At 40.0% G+C, this 12,078-nt stretch overlaps 1 protein-coding gene across 2 annotated transcripts in view; it reads right to left on the bottom strand.

Moving 5' to 3' along the window:
* Positions 1 to 12,078, bottom strand: part of CEP192 (centrosomal protein 192) — a 214,678-nt gene that overhangs the window by 160,771 nt on the left and 41,829 nt on the right. Inside the window, exons 4-5 of one of the 2 annotated variants that reach the window (XM_064294755.1) lie at positions 6,289 to 6,344; positions 4,498 to 4,618 (exon numbers count right to left, since the gene is read on the bottom strand). In XM_064294755.1, the coding sequence (XP_064150825.1) occupies positions 4,498 to 4,618; positions 6,289 to 6,344 (177 nt within the window). Of the gene's footprint in view, positions 1 to 4,497; positions 4,619 to 6,186; positions 6,345 to 12,078 lie in introns of those variants that run through there. The other variant, XM_064294756.1, reaches the window with a different exon arrangement.

The raw sequence follows: 12,078 nt of genomic DNA, 5'->3' as shown, positions 1-12,078 counted from the left end.
CAACACACAAAAATCAGTTGGGTTTCTATAAATCGGCAATGAGCAAGCTTAAAAGGAAATTAAGGGAACAATTCCATTTACTATGAATAAATTTCATCAAGGAAGTGAAAGTATAAACTGAAAACCATAAAACATTACTGAAAGGAATTACAGAAGACCTGAATAAACAGAAGGACATTTCATGCTCATGAATTGGAAGACATAATATTGTTAAATCGTAAATACTGCTACGATGGTTAAGATTGTGTGTCAACTTGGCTGGGCCCTGAGTCTCAGTGTGTATATGTGATCACTCCCATGATGCAATCTGCTAGGAGTAGCCAATCAGTTGAAAGGGAGTTTATGTGGGCATGCGACTGTATCCAAATATAAGTGGACATTCTGGCTTTTGCCAGCTCTGGATCCTGCAGCTGCCTCCTGTTCGTCCGACCTCTGGTTCTTGGGACTTAAGCTAGAAGCCTATCTGCCAATCTTGGGATTCGTCAATCTTCACAGCCTGTCAGCAAAAGCCCTGCTCTCTGACCTGCCGATCTTGGTTTCGCCAGCCCCTTGCAGGTACATGAATCAAGAGAAGCCTTGCAGTCTTGCCTGCCGATCTTGGGTTCGCCAGTACCTGCAGCTACAAGCATTCAGGAGAAGCCTCTGTCCTGATCCACAAACTTGGGATGTTCCAGTCTCTACAATCACGTGAGCCATTTCCTTGATATAAATCTCTCTCTATATATATTTATACGCTTTACTGGTTTTGCTTCTCTACAGAACCCAGCCTAAGACAACTACCTAAAGCAACCTATATATTTAATGTAATATCCATCAAAATTCCAATAGCCACCTTTGCAGAAATGCCAGTCCTCAAATTTATGTAGAACCAAAAGGGACTCCAAATAGCCAAAGCAATCTTGAAAAAGAACAAAGTATGAAGACTCACAATGCATGATCTCAAAACATACAGCTGAAGTAATCAAAACAGTCTAGTACTGGTATAATGACACCCATATAGTCAATGGAACAGAACTGACAGTCCAGAAATAAACCCATACATCTATGGTCAATTGATTTTCAACACGGGTGCTAAGTCCATTCAGTGGGAAAGGACAGTTTCTTTTAATAAACTGTTCTGGGACAAACGAATTTTCCAATGCAAAAGAATGAAACTGGAACCATACCTTACACCATACATGAAAATTAACTCAAAATGGACCAAGGACCTAAATGTAAGGCCTAAAACTTAGCATAAAACAGGAGTAAAACTTCAGGACCTAGTTTTTGACAATTGATTCTAAGATCTGACACCAAAAGCATGAGCAACAAAAGACAAAGTAGACAAATTGGATTTCATCAAAATTAACTTCTGTGCATCAAAGTGCTTTATTAAGAAAGAGAAGAGACAACGTAGAGATTGGGAGAAAATCTGGAGGAATCATAAATTGAATAAAGGTTTATTTTCTAGAATATATAAAGCACTCCGACAATTTAGCAACAAAAAAACAACCTAAGCAAAAAATGGGCAAAGGATGTGAATTGACATTTCACCAGAAGATGACAAATGACCAACAAGCGCACGAAAAGATGCTCAACATCTAGAAAAATAGAAAACAGCAAATGCTGTCAAAGATGTAGAAAAATGACACTTAGCCATTCCTGGTGGAATCACAAAATGGTGTAGCCACTATGGAAAACAATTTGATGGTTCCTCAGAAAGTTATACATAGAACTACCATATAACCCAGCAATTCCACTCCCAGGTACATACACAAAAGATTGAAAGCAGGAAACAGACACTTGTACAGCAATGTTCACTGCAGCACTGTTCACAATAACCAAAGTGTGGAAACAACCTAAATGCCCATCAACAGATGAATGGATAAACAAAATGTGGCACATACATATAATGGAATATTACTCAGAAATAAAAAGAAACGAAATCCTGATATGCGCTACAAAATGGATGAACCTGAAAACGTTATGCTAAGTGAAATAAAGCCAATAACAAAAGGACAAGTATTGTATGATCCCACTGAATAACTAGATTAGGTAAATGTTTGAAGACACTAAAGTGGCTACCTGGGGTGGGAGGGAAGGAGAGTTACTGCTTCAAGGGCACTGAGATCTACATGGAAAAAAACTGGAAATGGAGAGTGGTGATGGTCGCACAACATGGTGAATGTAATGAATGTCGCTGAATTGTCTGTGTAAAAAATGTTTAAATGGCAAATGGTTTTTTAAGGTATATTTTGACCACAATTTAAAAAAGAAGTTACTATATGATAAATGTGACATCACAAACCAGTGAAGAATAGACTATTCATAAAATGATGTGTCAACTGGTTAATGCCACCAAAAAAAAAAAAAAAAGGGTAGATAAGTATATCATAAAAACAAAAAAGTATATCATAAGAGAAATAAAAATGAATTCTGGGTGAATTAAATAATTAAATGTTTAAAAGGAAACCTCAAACAAATGATCTGATCTTAAGGTTAGAAAGAATCTACTAAGAAAAAAAAGATACAAAAATTCATGAAAAGGTTTACACACAAAAAGAAATAAACTCTGATGGTTCCAAGGAGGGGGGTGGTGGGGATGGAAAAACAATAAAAAATAGATAAGTGGTAACTTTGGTGAAGGGTAAGACAGTACACAACACTGGGGAAGCCAGCACAACCTGGACAAGGCAAGGTCATGGAAGGTCCATAGACACATCCAAGCTCCCTAAGGGACCAAACTGCTGGGCTGAGGACTGTGGGGACCACGGTCTTGAGGAACATCTAGCTCAACTGGCGTAACATATTTGATAGAGAATATGTTCTACATTCTACTTTGGTGGGTAGCGTCTGGGGTCTTAAAAGTCTGTGAGTGGCCATCTAGGATACTCAACTGGTCTCATCCCTTAGAGAGCAAAGAAGAATGAAGAAAACTAAAGATACAAGGGAAAGATTACTGCAAAAGACTAATGGACCAAAGCTACCATGGCCTCCACTAGACTGAATCCACCACAACTACATGATGGCCAGCTACCACCAATAACTGCTCTGGCAGGCATCACAACAGAGGGTCCTGAACAGACCTGGAGAAAAATGTAGGACAAAATCTAACTCACAAAAAAAGACCAAACTTAACCGGCCCGACAAAGACTAGAAAAACCCCTAGAGTATGGCCCGCAGACACCGTTTTAGCTCAATAATGAAGTCACTCCTCAGGTTCATCCTTCAGCCAAAGATCAGATAGGCCCATAAAACAAAACGAGACTAAAGGGGCACACCATCCCAGGGACAAGGACTAGAAGGCAGGAGGGGACAGGAAAGCTGGTGATTGGGAACCCAAGGTGAAGAAAGGAGAGCGTTGACATGTCGCGGGGTTGTTAACCAACGTCACAAAACAACTTGTGTACTAACTGCTTACTGAGAAGCTAGTTTATCTGTAAACTTTCATCTAAAGTACAATTAAAAACAAAAAGTCAAACACTGATAGATTAAAAAAAATCAACCTCCTCCAAAACAAAAAAGTTGCAAATAAACAAATGACATGACACCAGCAATGGTTTTAAGTTAGCACCGCCCTCCTACAAAATAATTTTGCATTCAACATTAATTGCCTTAAAAATGTTCATAACCTTTGACTTAGCAATTTCACCTCTAAGAACCTAGCCTAGTAAAATTATCAAAGATCTGTATAAATTCAGATTAATAATTCCTTACCTATAATTCCACAATCTAAGAAAATCTGAACACTCCTTTAGAGGCAAAACCTGGCCTGAACCAATGTGATGCTCTCTGTAGTTTCTATTTATCCCACTCAGCTCATCAGCCTGGCCTTCAAGGCCACAAATCCTTTGGCCCCCGCCTATTTTTCTGGGTTTATTTCCCAATTCAGCCTCCCATGGCGCTATAACCACTACATGAAACCACTGGCTATTTCCTAAACATGGTCAGTGTGCTTCTACCTCAGTGCTCTGCCAAGCTGTTCCTGCTTCCTGAAATGTCCTTCTCTTTCCACCTCAAAATCAGGCCTAGGGCAAGCCCCATTCTCTTTCAAGAAAGCTGGGCAGACACTTTCCTCAGCCTGTATGAATTTGTCACCCCGTGACTCCCAAGCACATTTTTGTATTGGTGGGGTGCCCTTACAATCTGAAGGTTAGCTGTGCATCTCCCTTCTGCACCAGGCAGAGCCCACTGGAGAAGAGAGGCTAAATATTTCGTGTCCCCCAATTTCTTAACACAATGTTTCACACTGAGTAGCACCTTAAGGTGACTACTTTGTACTCTAATGATGTTAAATTGAGGGATGAATATAATCATCTCAGGACTGATACACAGAAAGACGGCTAAAAAACTCCCATCACTTAACAGAAGTAGCTGTTTGAGTGCTGGCAGGTTAGAGCAAAAGGAGGTGAAGGGGAGGGCAAAGAAACAAAAAGTTGGCACAGTAACCACTGCAATGAAGAAGTGAAGTGGAGTGGCAAGGTAAGGATTAGGAAAACACAAGTTACTTTACAGTACCAGAAGAATCTTCAAAGCTTATCAAGGATATAAGTTTCTCATTTTCTAATAAGATAGTACGGCTCAAGTCACTGTTTGGAGTCTTTTCTTCAAAACGTGTTCCAGCATCAGGTACAAGGATCTGTAAGAAATGAAGTGGCGGGTAGGAGAAGCACAATCACTGCTGTGGAGAATATGGAGCAGGGCTACCAAAGGCCAGGTGCTTCCTCCACCACCAGTGTGCTCAGGATCTGTAGCTGACAAGTCAGGCAATGAGGGGCATTTTTTTTTTTTTTAACTATTTTCCTAGTTGTTTCACATGTAATAATAACTTTTTTCCTGCCTCTTAAACCTCTACCTTCCCCTGACCCACTCAATAAGAAATCCTTAAAATTTAAGGCCTCCCAAATATTTTGCACATGCTCAGGGGACCTGGGAATTAAGTTAGTATAGTAATAATCACACAGTCAAATTTGAGCAACACAAGGCTTAAGGTAGGAAGTAAAGACAACAGCAACGCTGGTCTCAGTAACCTTTACCTAACTGACCCTGCATTTCGTTCATTCCTTTACACTGGAACAATCTGGCTCTTCTACCAACGACCATGTAAGTCTAAAAGCACATAGCAGTTTACCAGACACACTTAATGCCCAGACTAAACATGGTATACTTTCCTCTAAGTGCCAACTGTATTTCACAATAAATATTTTTTAAATATATACTATAACAAATAATACCACTTAGGAACTAAATTGCAAAATGTATACTAATTTCCAAGTTAAAAGCACAGGTCTCGATGCAATTGTACATTTGTAAAAAACAGTGTTGAACTATGCTCACAAATACCTAAGGCACCAGGGGCTACTGTACCCTATTATTATTTAAACCATACGCACACCAAGAAAAGGGCAAATGTTAACAATTGTTGAATGTACATTTGGTATTTTGAAATAAAAACTAAAAAAGAATTGGGAAAAACATGTAGGGGAAAGAACAATATGGAAAACATTTCTGGATTTTTAGACACGTCTGCTATTGAGAGCTTCATCCATTCTATTTTCGGTCCCGAGTGAACTAAAGAGACCCTAGAAAAGTCTCTACTCTGATGAGGCTCAGGTGAGAGATATAAAAACACATTTCCTTCACGGACTTGGCTGCCAGGATTGTTGTTAGTTGCTGTCAAGTCAGTTCTGACTCAAGGCGACCTTGTAGATAACAGAATAAAACGTTGACCAGTCCTGTGCCATCATCATGGCCATTGGTATGTTTGAGCCCACTGCTGTGGTCATTATATCAATCCATCTCATTGAGGGTTTCCCTCATTTACTCTGGCCTTCTACTTTGCCAAACATGGTGTCCTTTTCTAGCAATTAATCTTTCCTGATGACGGATCCAAAGTAAATGAGAAGTTTCACCACCCAGCTGCCAGGACAGGTAAAGCTAAATCAAAAGTCAGATGCAGTAGTTGCTCCCTTTAGTTCCGGTTTTCTATATGTTCATTTCCCCCCGCTCTCACACCTTCCCTGTTTTTATCAAGCATCTCATGTTTCTACACTTCTTTTCCTGCTTTCCAGTTTTACAGTCTCTCTCTTTTATTATCAAAGACCTCTAATACTCTTAAGAACTCAATTTACAAAGTGGCAAATAAATTTACATAAATTTTCAGATCTCCCAGCCTTTGTTCCAAGGCACCTCTGGGTGGACACATACCTCCATCCTTTGGGTTGGCAGATGAGCTCCTTAACTGTTCATAGCACCCAGGGACTCCAGGATAACACCCCACGAATTGATAATGAATATATAAAAGCGTACCTCATGCTCCTTATTATTCGTCCGTGATGATTGCAAACAAAAATCAACAGCTGAGTCTGTTAAAAACAAATGAAACAAAAAGAGAAACCAAGTTATTTTATCAACTAAATATCCAATAATACCTAAAAATAGCAAATTAATAAAACAAATATTTTTATCCTGAAATAGAACAGCAGCACTTTTAAACGAAAGCATAGAAATCCATCATTAACCAATTACATTCAAAAACTGCTGGAGTAAGGGATGCATAAAAAAGTATAAAACTACCAAAAAATTTAACAATTCATCTAATCAAGACTTTGCAGGAAGAATTAGGGAAATGAAATCATGCATAAGCAAACAGACAAATCCAACAGTGGGACAATCTACGGGATGACTAACCTGGCTTTTGTCAATGAGGAAATGAGCAGTAGGAGAGGTGGAAAAGCCTCATGATATGAAAAGTCTTAAGAGAAACAACAACAACAAATGAACTCCAATGTAATGTTTTAACCTTGCTCTGGCTCCAATTCAAGCAACCCAACTGAGATAATCAGTAAATCAAAATATGGACTGAGATGCTAGATAATAATAAAAGAACTGCTAAGTTTTCTAGCTGTGATAATTACACTTTGAGCATGCAAGAAAATGTCTATATTTTTGGACATGCATACTAAAATACAAAGGAGTAGATAACAATATGTGTAATGTGTTTTAAAATTTCAGCAAAAAAGTAGTAAACGTTGCTGTTGTTGTTGTGTGCCAAGGAGCCCTGGTGGTGTAGAGGTGAAGCACTCTGCTGTTAACTGAAAAGTCAGTAGTTCAAACCCACAGCTGCTACATGGGAGAAAGATATGGCAGTCGGCTTCCATAAAGACTAACTGCCTTGGAAATCCTATGGGGCATTTCTATTCTGCCCGATATGGCTGCCATGAGTTGGCATCAATTTGATGGCAACTGGTTTTTCAGTTTTGGTTATGTGTCATCAGGAGCCCTGGTAGCACAGTGGTTAAGAGCTCATCTGCTAACCAAAAGGTTGGCAGTTTGAATCTACCAGCTGCTCCCTGGAAACCCTACAGGGCAGCTCTAATCTGTCCTATAGGGTTGCTATGAGTTGGAACTGACTTGACAGCAATGGGTTTTATTTTTTATTTTTGTGCGCCATCAACTCGAATCTTACTCACAGTGGCCCTATAGGACAGAGCAGAACTCCTGCACAGGATTTCCTAGGCTGTAATCTTCACGGGAGCAGACTGCCAGGTGTTCTCACCGGTGGAGCAGGTGGAGAGTTCAAACCACTGACTTCTCAGTGAGCAGCCGAATATTTAACCACTGCGCCACCAGAGCGTCTTAAAATTACTGCATGATAAAACCTTAAACTAACTGAAACTAAAGAATAGATGTTGGGAGTTACTGCTTTTTCATTTGTTATGTAATTCACATATGATAAAATTCAGCCTTTTAGCAGTGTATGATTCAAAGGATTTTAGTATATTTGCAAAGTTGTGCAAATGTAAAAACAGCACGACGTACAACTCCTCGCCCAACCTCAGGGACAGAAAAAGCAGCACCATCAATACCCCCCCAAGGCTGACTCCCATGAGGCGGAGGTCAGACATACTTCCACTCTCCAACACTTTTACCACTTCTGACACAAGCTGTCTCTCCCACGGCATTCTACATCTCTGCTTGGTTTGAAAATTCACTGCAATGGCCACAAAGAACTCACAGACCATTCTCACAATTATGGGGTTCATTACGAAAGTAACAGGTTACAATTCTGGATAAGATCAACTTGGAGGTAACAAGATGATTCATCCATCAGTAGAGCTTATTCTCAGCCTGGAACACAGGCAGGCCTCTCTCTCAGTCCTTAGCCCTCGGCCCTTGGCCCTCACTCCCGGCCCTTGGCCTGGCCTACACTATGCTCGGGCAAATGTTACAAAGCTCTGAAGCTCCGCCAATAAGAGCCCGAGGCACTCCACTCTGCCAGAAAGCCTACTGCCCAAAGGCTCTCAAGCTCTCTCACTGCATAGGTCACCAAGCCCACTGCAGTTGCTTCACTCCAAGGGCAATGTTATCCATAATTTTGTTATAATCCACATAGTCAAATACCTTTGCATAGCCAATACAACAGTTAAACATCTTTCTGGTACTCTGCTTTCAGCTAAGATCAACAGACCATAGCTAGAAGGGCCATATTAAAGCAATTAACTGTAATGAAAAATACCACTAATTAATTCCAGAATATTTTCATCACTCCAAAAAGGAACCCCATTAATTCTTAGTGGTCACTCCCCATCCCACCCTCCCCCAGACCCTGGAAACCATTAACCCACTTTCTGTCTATATAGGTTTTCCTGTTTCAGGCATTTCCTATAGACGAAATCACATATCACATGAACTTTTCTGTCTTCTTTCACTTAGAATGTTTTCATGCTTGTCCCTTACCAGATACATCATTTGCAAATATTTTTCCCATCCTATCGGAAACCCTGGTGGCGTAGTCGTTAAGTGCTACGGCTGCTAACCAAAGGGTCAGCAGTTTGAATCCGCCAGGCGCTCCTCGGAAACTCTGTGGGGCAGTTCTACTCTGTCCTTGTCCTATGGGGTCGCTATGAGTCAGAATCAACTCGACGGCACTGGGTTTGGTTTTTTTGGTTTGATAGGTTGTCTTTTCACTTTCCTTATGGTGTCCTAAAGCACAAGTGTTCTTTATTTTGATGAAATCCATTATCTATTTCTTTTGCTGTTTGTGGGAATGGGGAGTTATTAATGCTTTTGTACACATTTGTTTTCATCAAGACAACATACTCATTCCTTATGATTTTTAACTTAAAAAAGTAAATCTGCTTTCACTCACTGACCTTACAGGGTTAAGCAAGGATTTGTGAGTATGGAACTACAGTTCAGACTTGTATAATAACTTTCTCACATATACATATAGAACACAGTTTTCAACTTCTAATTTTGATTATCTTTGACAAAAAGGAGAAAACTTAGTGTACTTGGAAAGCAAACTAAAAAAGAAATCACCAAATCAATACCCTTACAATAGCCCCCAAAAAGAAAAAATACTCAGGAATAAACCTAACCAGAGACATAAAAGACCTATACAAAGAAAAATATAAGACATTACTACAAGAAACCAAAAGAGACTTACATAAGTAGAAAAACATACAATGCTCATGGGCAGAAAGACTCAACATTGTGAAAACATCAATTCGACCCAAAGCGATCTACAGATACAATGCAATTCTAATCCAATTTCCAACGACATCTTTTAATGAGATGGAGAAACAAATATTCCACTTTATATGGAAAGGGAAGAGGCCTTGGATAAGTAAACCATTACTGAAGAAGAATAAAGTGGGAGGCCTCACACTACCTGGTTTTACAACCTATATTACCATCATGGTAGTCAAACAGCCTGGTACTGGTAAAACAACAGATACATAGACCAATGCAACAGAGCTGAGTATCCAGACCTAAATTCATCCATCTATGAGCAACAGATATTTGACAAAGTCCCAAAGTCCGCTGAATGGGGAAAAGACAGTCTCTTTTACAAATAGCGCTGGCATAACTGGATATCATCTGTAAAGAAATGAAACAAGACCCATACCTCACACCATGTATAAAAACAAACTCAAAATGGATCAAAGACCTAAATATAAAATTGAAGCAATAAAGATCATGGAAAAAAAACAGGGACAACGCCAGGAACCTAATACATGACACAAACAGAATACAAACCATAACTAACAATGCGCAAACACTAGAAAAGAAACTAGGTAACTGGGTGATTCTGAAAACCAAACACTTAGGCTCATCCAAAGATTTCACCAAAAGAGTAAAAAGACAATCTACAGAATGCACACCTGATCCAGGTCTAGTCTCTAAAATCTACAAGATACTGCAACACCTCAACAACAAAAAGACAAACAGCCCATTTAAAAAATGGGCAATTGATATGAACAGTCACTTCACCAAAGACGACAATGGGGCGACTCACAGATACATGACAAAATGCTCACGATCATTAGCCATTAGAGAAATGCAAATCAAAACTACAATGAGATGCCATCTCACCCCAAAAAAGGCTGACATTAATCCAAAAAACACAAAATAATAAATGTTGGGCAGGTTATGGAGAAACTGGTACACTTATACACTGCTGGTGGGAATGTAAAATGGTACAACCACTTTGAAAATCGATTTGGCACCTCCTTAAAAAGCTAGAAATAGAAGTACCATACAATCTAGCAATTCTACTCCTTGGAATAAATCCTAGAGACGTAAGAGCTGTCACACAAATAGATACATGCACACCCACGTTCACTGCAGCACTGCTCACAATAGCAAAAAGACAGAAACAACCCAGATGCCCATCAACAGATGAACGGATAAACAAATTATGGTACATACACAATGGAATACTACACAATAATAAAGAACATTGATGAATCCGCAAAACACCTCACACCATGGATGAATCTGGAAGGCGGGATATTGAGTGAAATTAGTCACAAAAGGACAAATATTGTATGAGACCAATATTATAAGAACTCAAGAAAAGGTTTAAACACAGAAGAAAACACTTTTTGATGGTTACCAGGGTGGGAACAAGGGAGAGGGAAATTCACTAACTAGATAGTAGACAAGAATTATCTTAGGTGAGAAGGACAACACACAATACACGGGAAGTCAGCACAACTGGACTATACTAAAAGCTGATAAGTTTCCTGAACATGACCAAACACTTTCAAGGACACAGTAGCTGAGGCTGGGGTCTGGGTACCATGGTTTCAGGGGACATCTAGGTCAACTGGCATACCAAATTTTATTAAGAAAATGTTCTGCATCCCACTTTGGTAAGTGGCATCTGGGGTCTTCAAAGCTTGCAAGTGACCACCTAAGATGCATCAATTCATCTCAACCCATGTGGAGCAATGGAGAATGAAGACCACCAAAGACACAAGGAAAATATTAGCCCAAGAGACAAAAAGGCCACATAAACCAGAGACTCTGTCAGCCTGAGATGAGAAAAATTAGATGGTGCCTGGCTAATATCAATGCCTGCCCTGACATGGAAAACAACACAAAGTCCCTGACAGAGTGGGAGAAAAATGTAGAGCAGAACTAAAATTCACGTAAAAAGACGAGACTTAATGGTCTGATTGAGACTGGAGGAACCCCTGAAGCCACGGCCCCCGGAAGCTCTGTTAGCCCAGAACTAAAACCATTCCCAAAATCCACTCTTCAGGCAAACGTTAGACAGGACTATAAAACATAAAATGATACCCGGGAAGAGTGTGCTTCTTAGTTTAAGCAGATACACGAGACCAAATGCATGACTCCTGTCCGGTGGCAGGATGAGAAGGCAGGAAGGGACAGGAACTGGTTATATGGACACAAGAAACCCAATGTGGAAAGGGTGAGTATGTTGTCACATTATAGGGGTTGCAGCTAATGTCAGATAACAATATGTGTATAAATTTTTGCATGAGAAATTTACTTGAGATGTAAACTTTCAACTGGGACTTGAGCCAGTGGCCGGCCATACTACCTGTCAATCTTGGGATTCATCAGCCTTCACAGCCTGTGAGTCATTGGCCTGCCACCTTACCTGCCAGTCTTGGGATTCATCGGCCACTTGCAGCTTGTCAGCCAGCAGTCAGCCATCTTACCTGCTGATCTTGGATTTGTCAGCTTCCATAGCCCATAAGTCAGCAGCCTGCTGTCTGACCTGCCAATGTTGGATTCGATAGCACCTGCAGGTGTGTGAGTCAGGAGAAGCCTCCATAGACT

This window comes from Loxodonta africana, chromosome 11 (genome assembly GCF_030014295.1).
Source record: "Loxodonta africana isolate mLoxAfr1 chromosome 11, mLoxAfr1.hap2, whole genome shotgun sequence".
Lineage (NCBI taxonomy): Eukaryota > Metazoa > Chordata > Mammalia > Proboscidea > Elephantidae > Loxodonta > Loxodonta africana.
The sequence above is the reverse complement of the archived record's forward strand: the minus strand, read 5'-3'. Positions and strand labels throughout refer to the sequence as shown.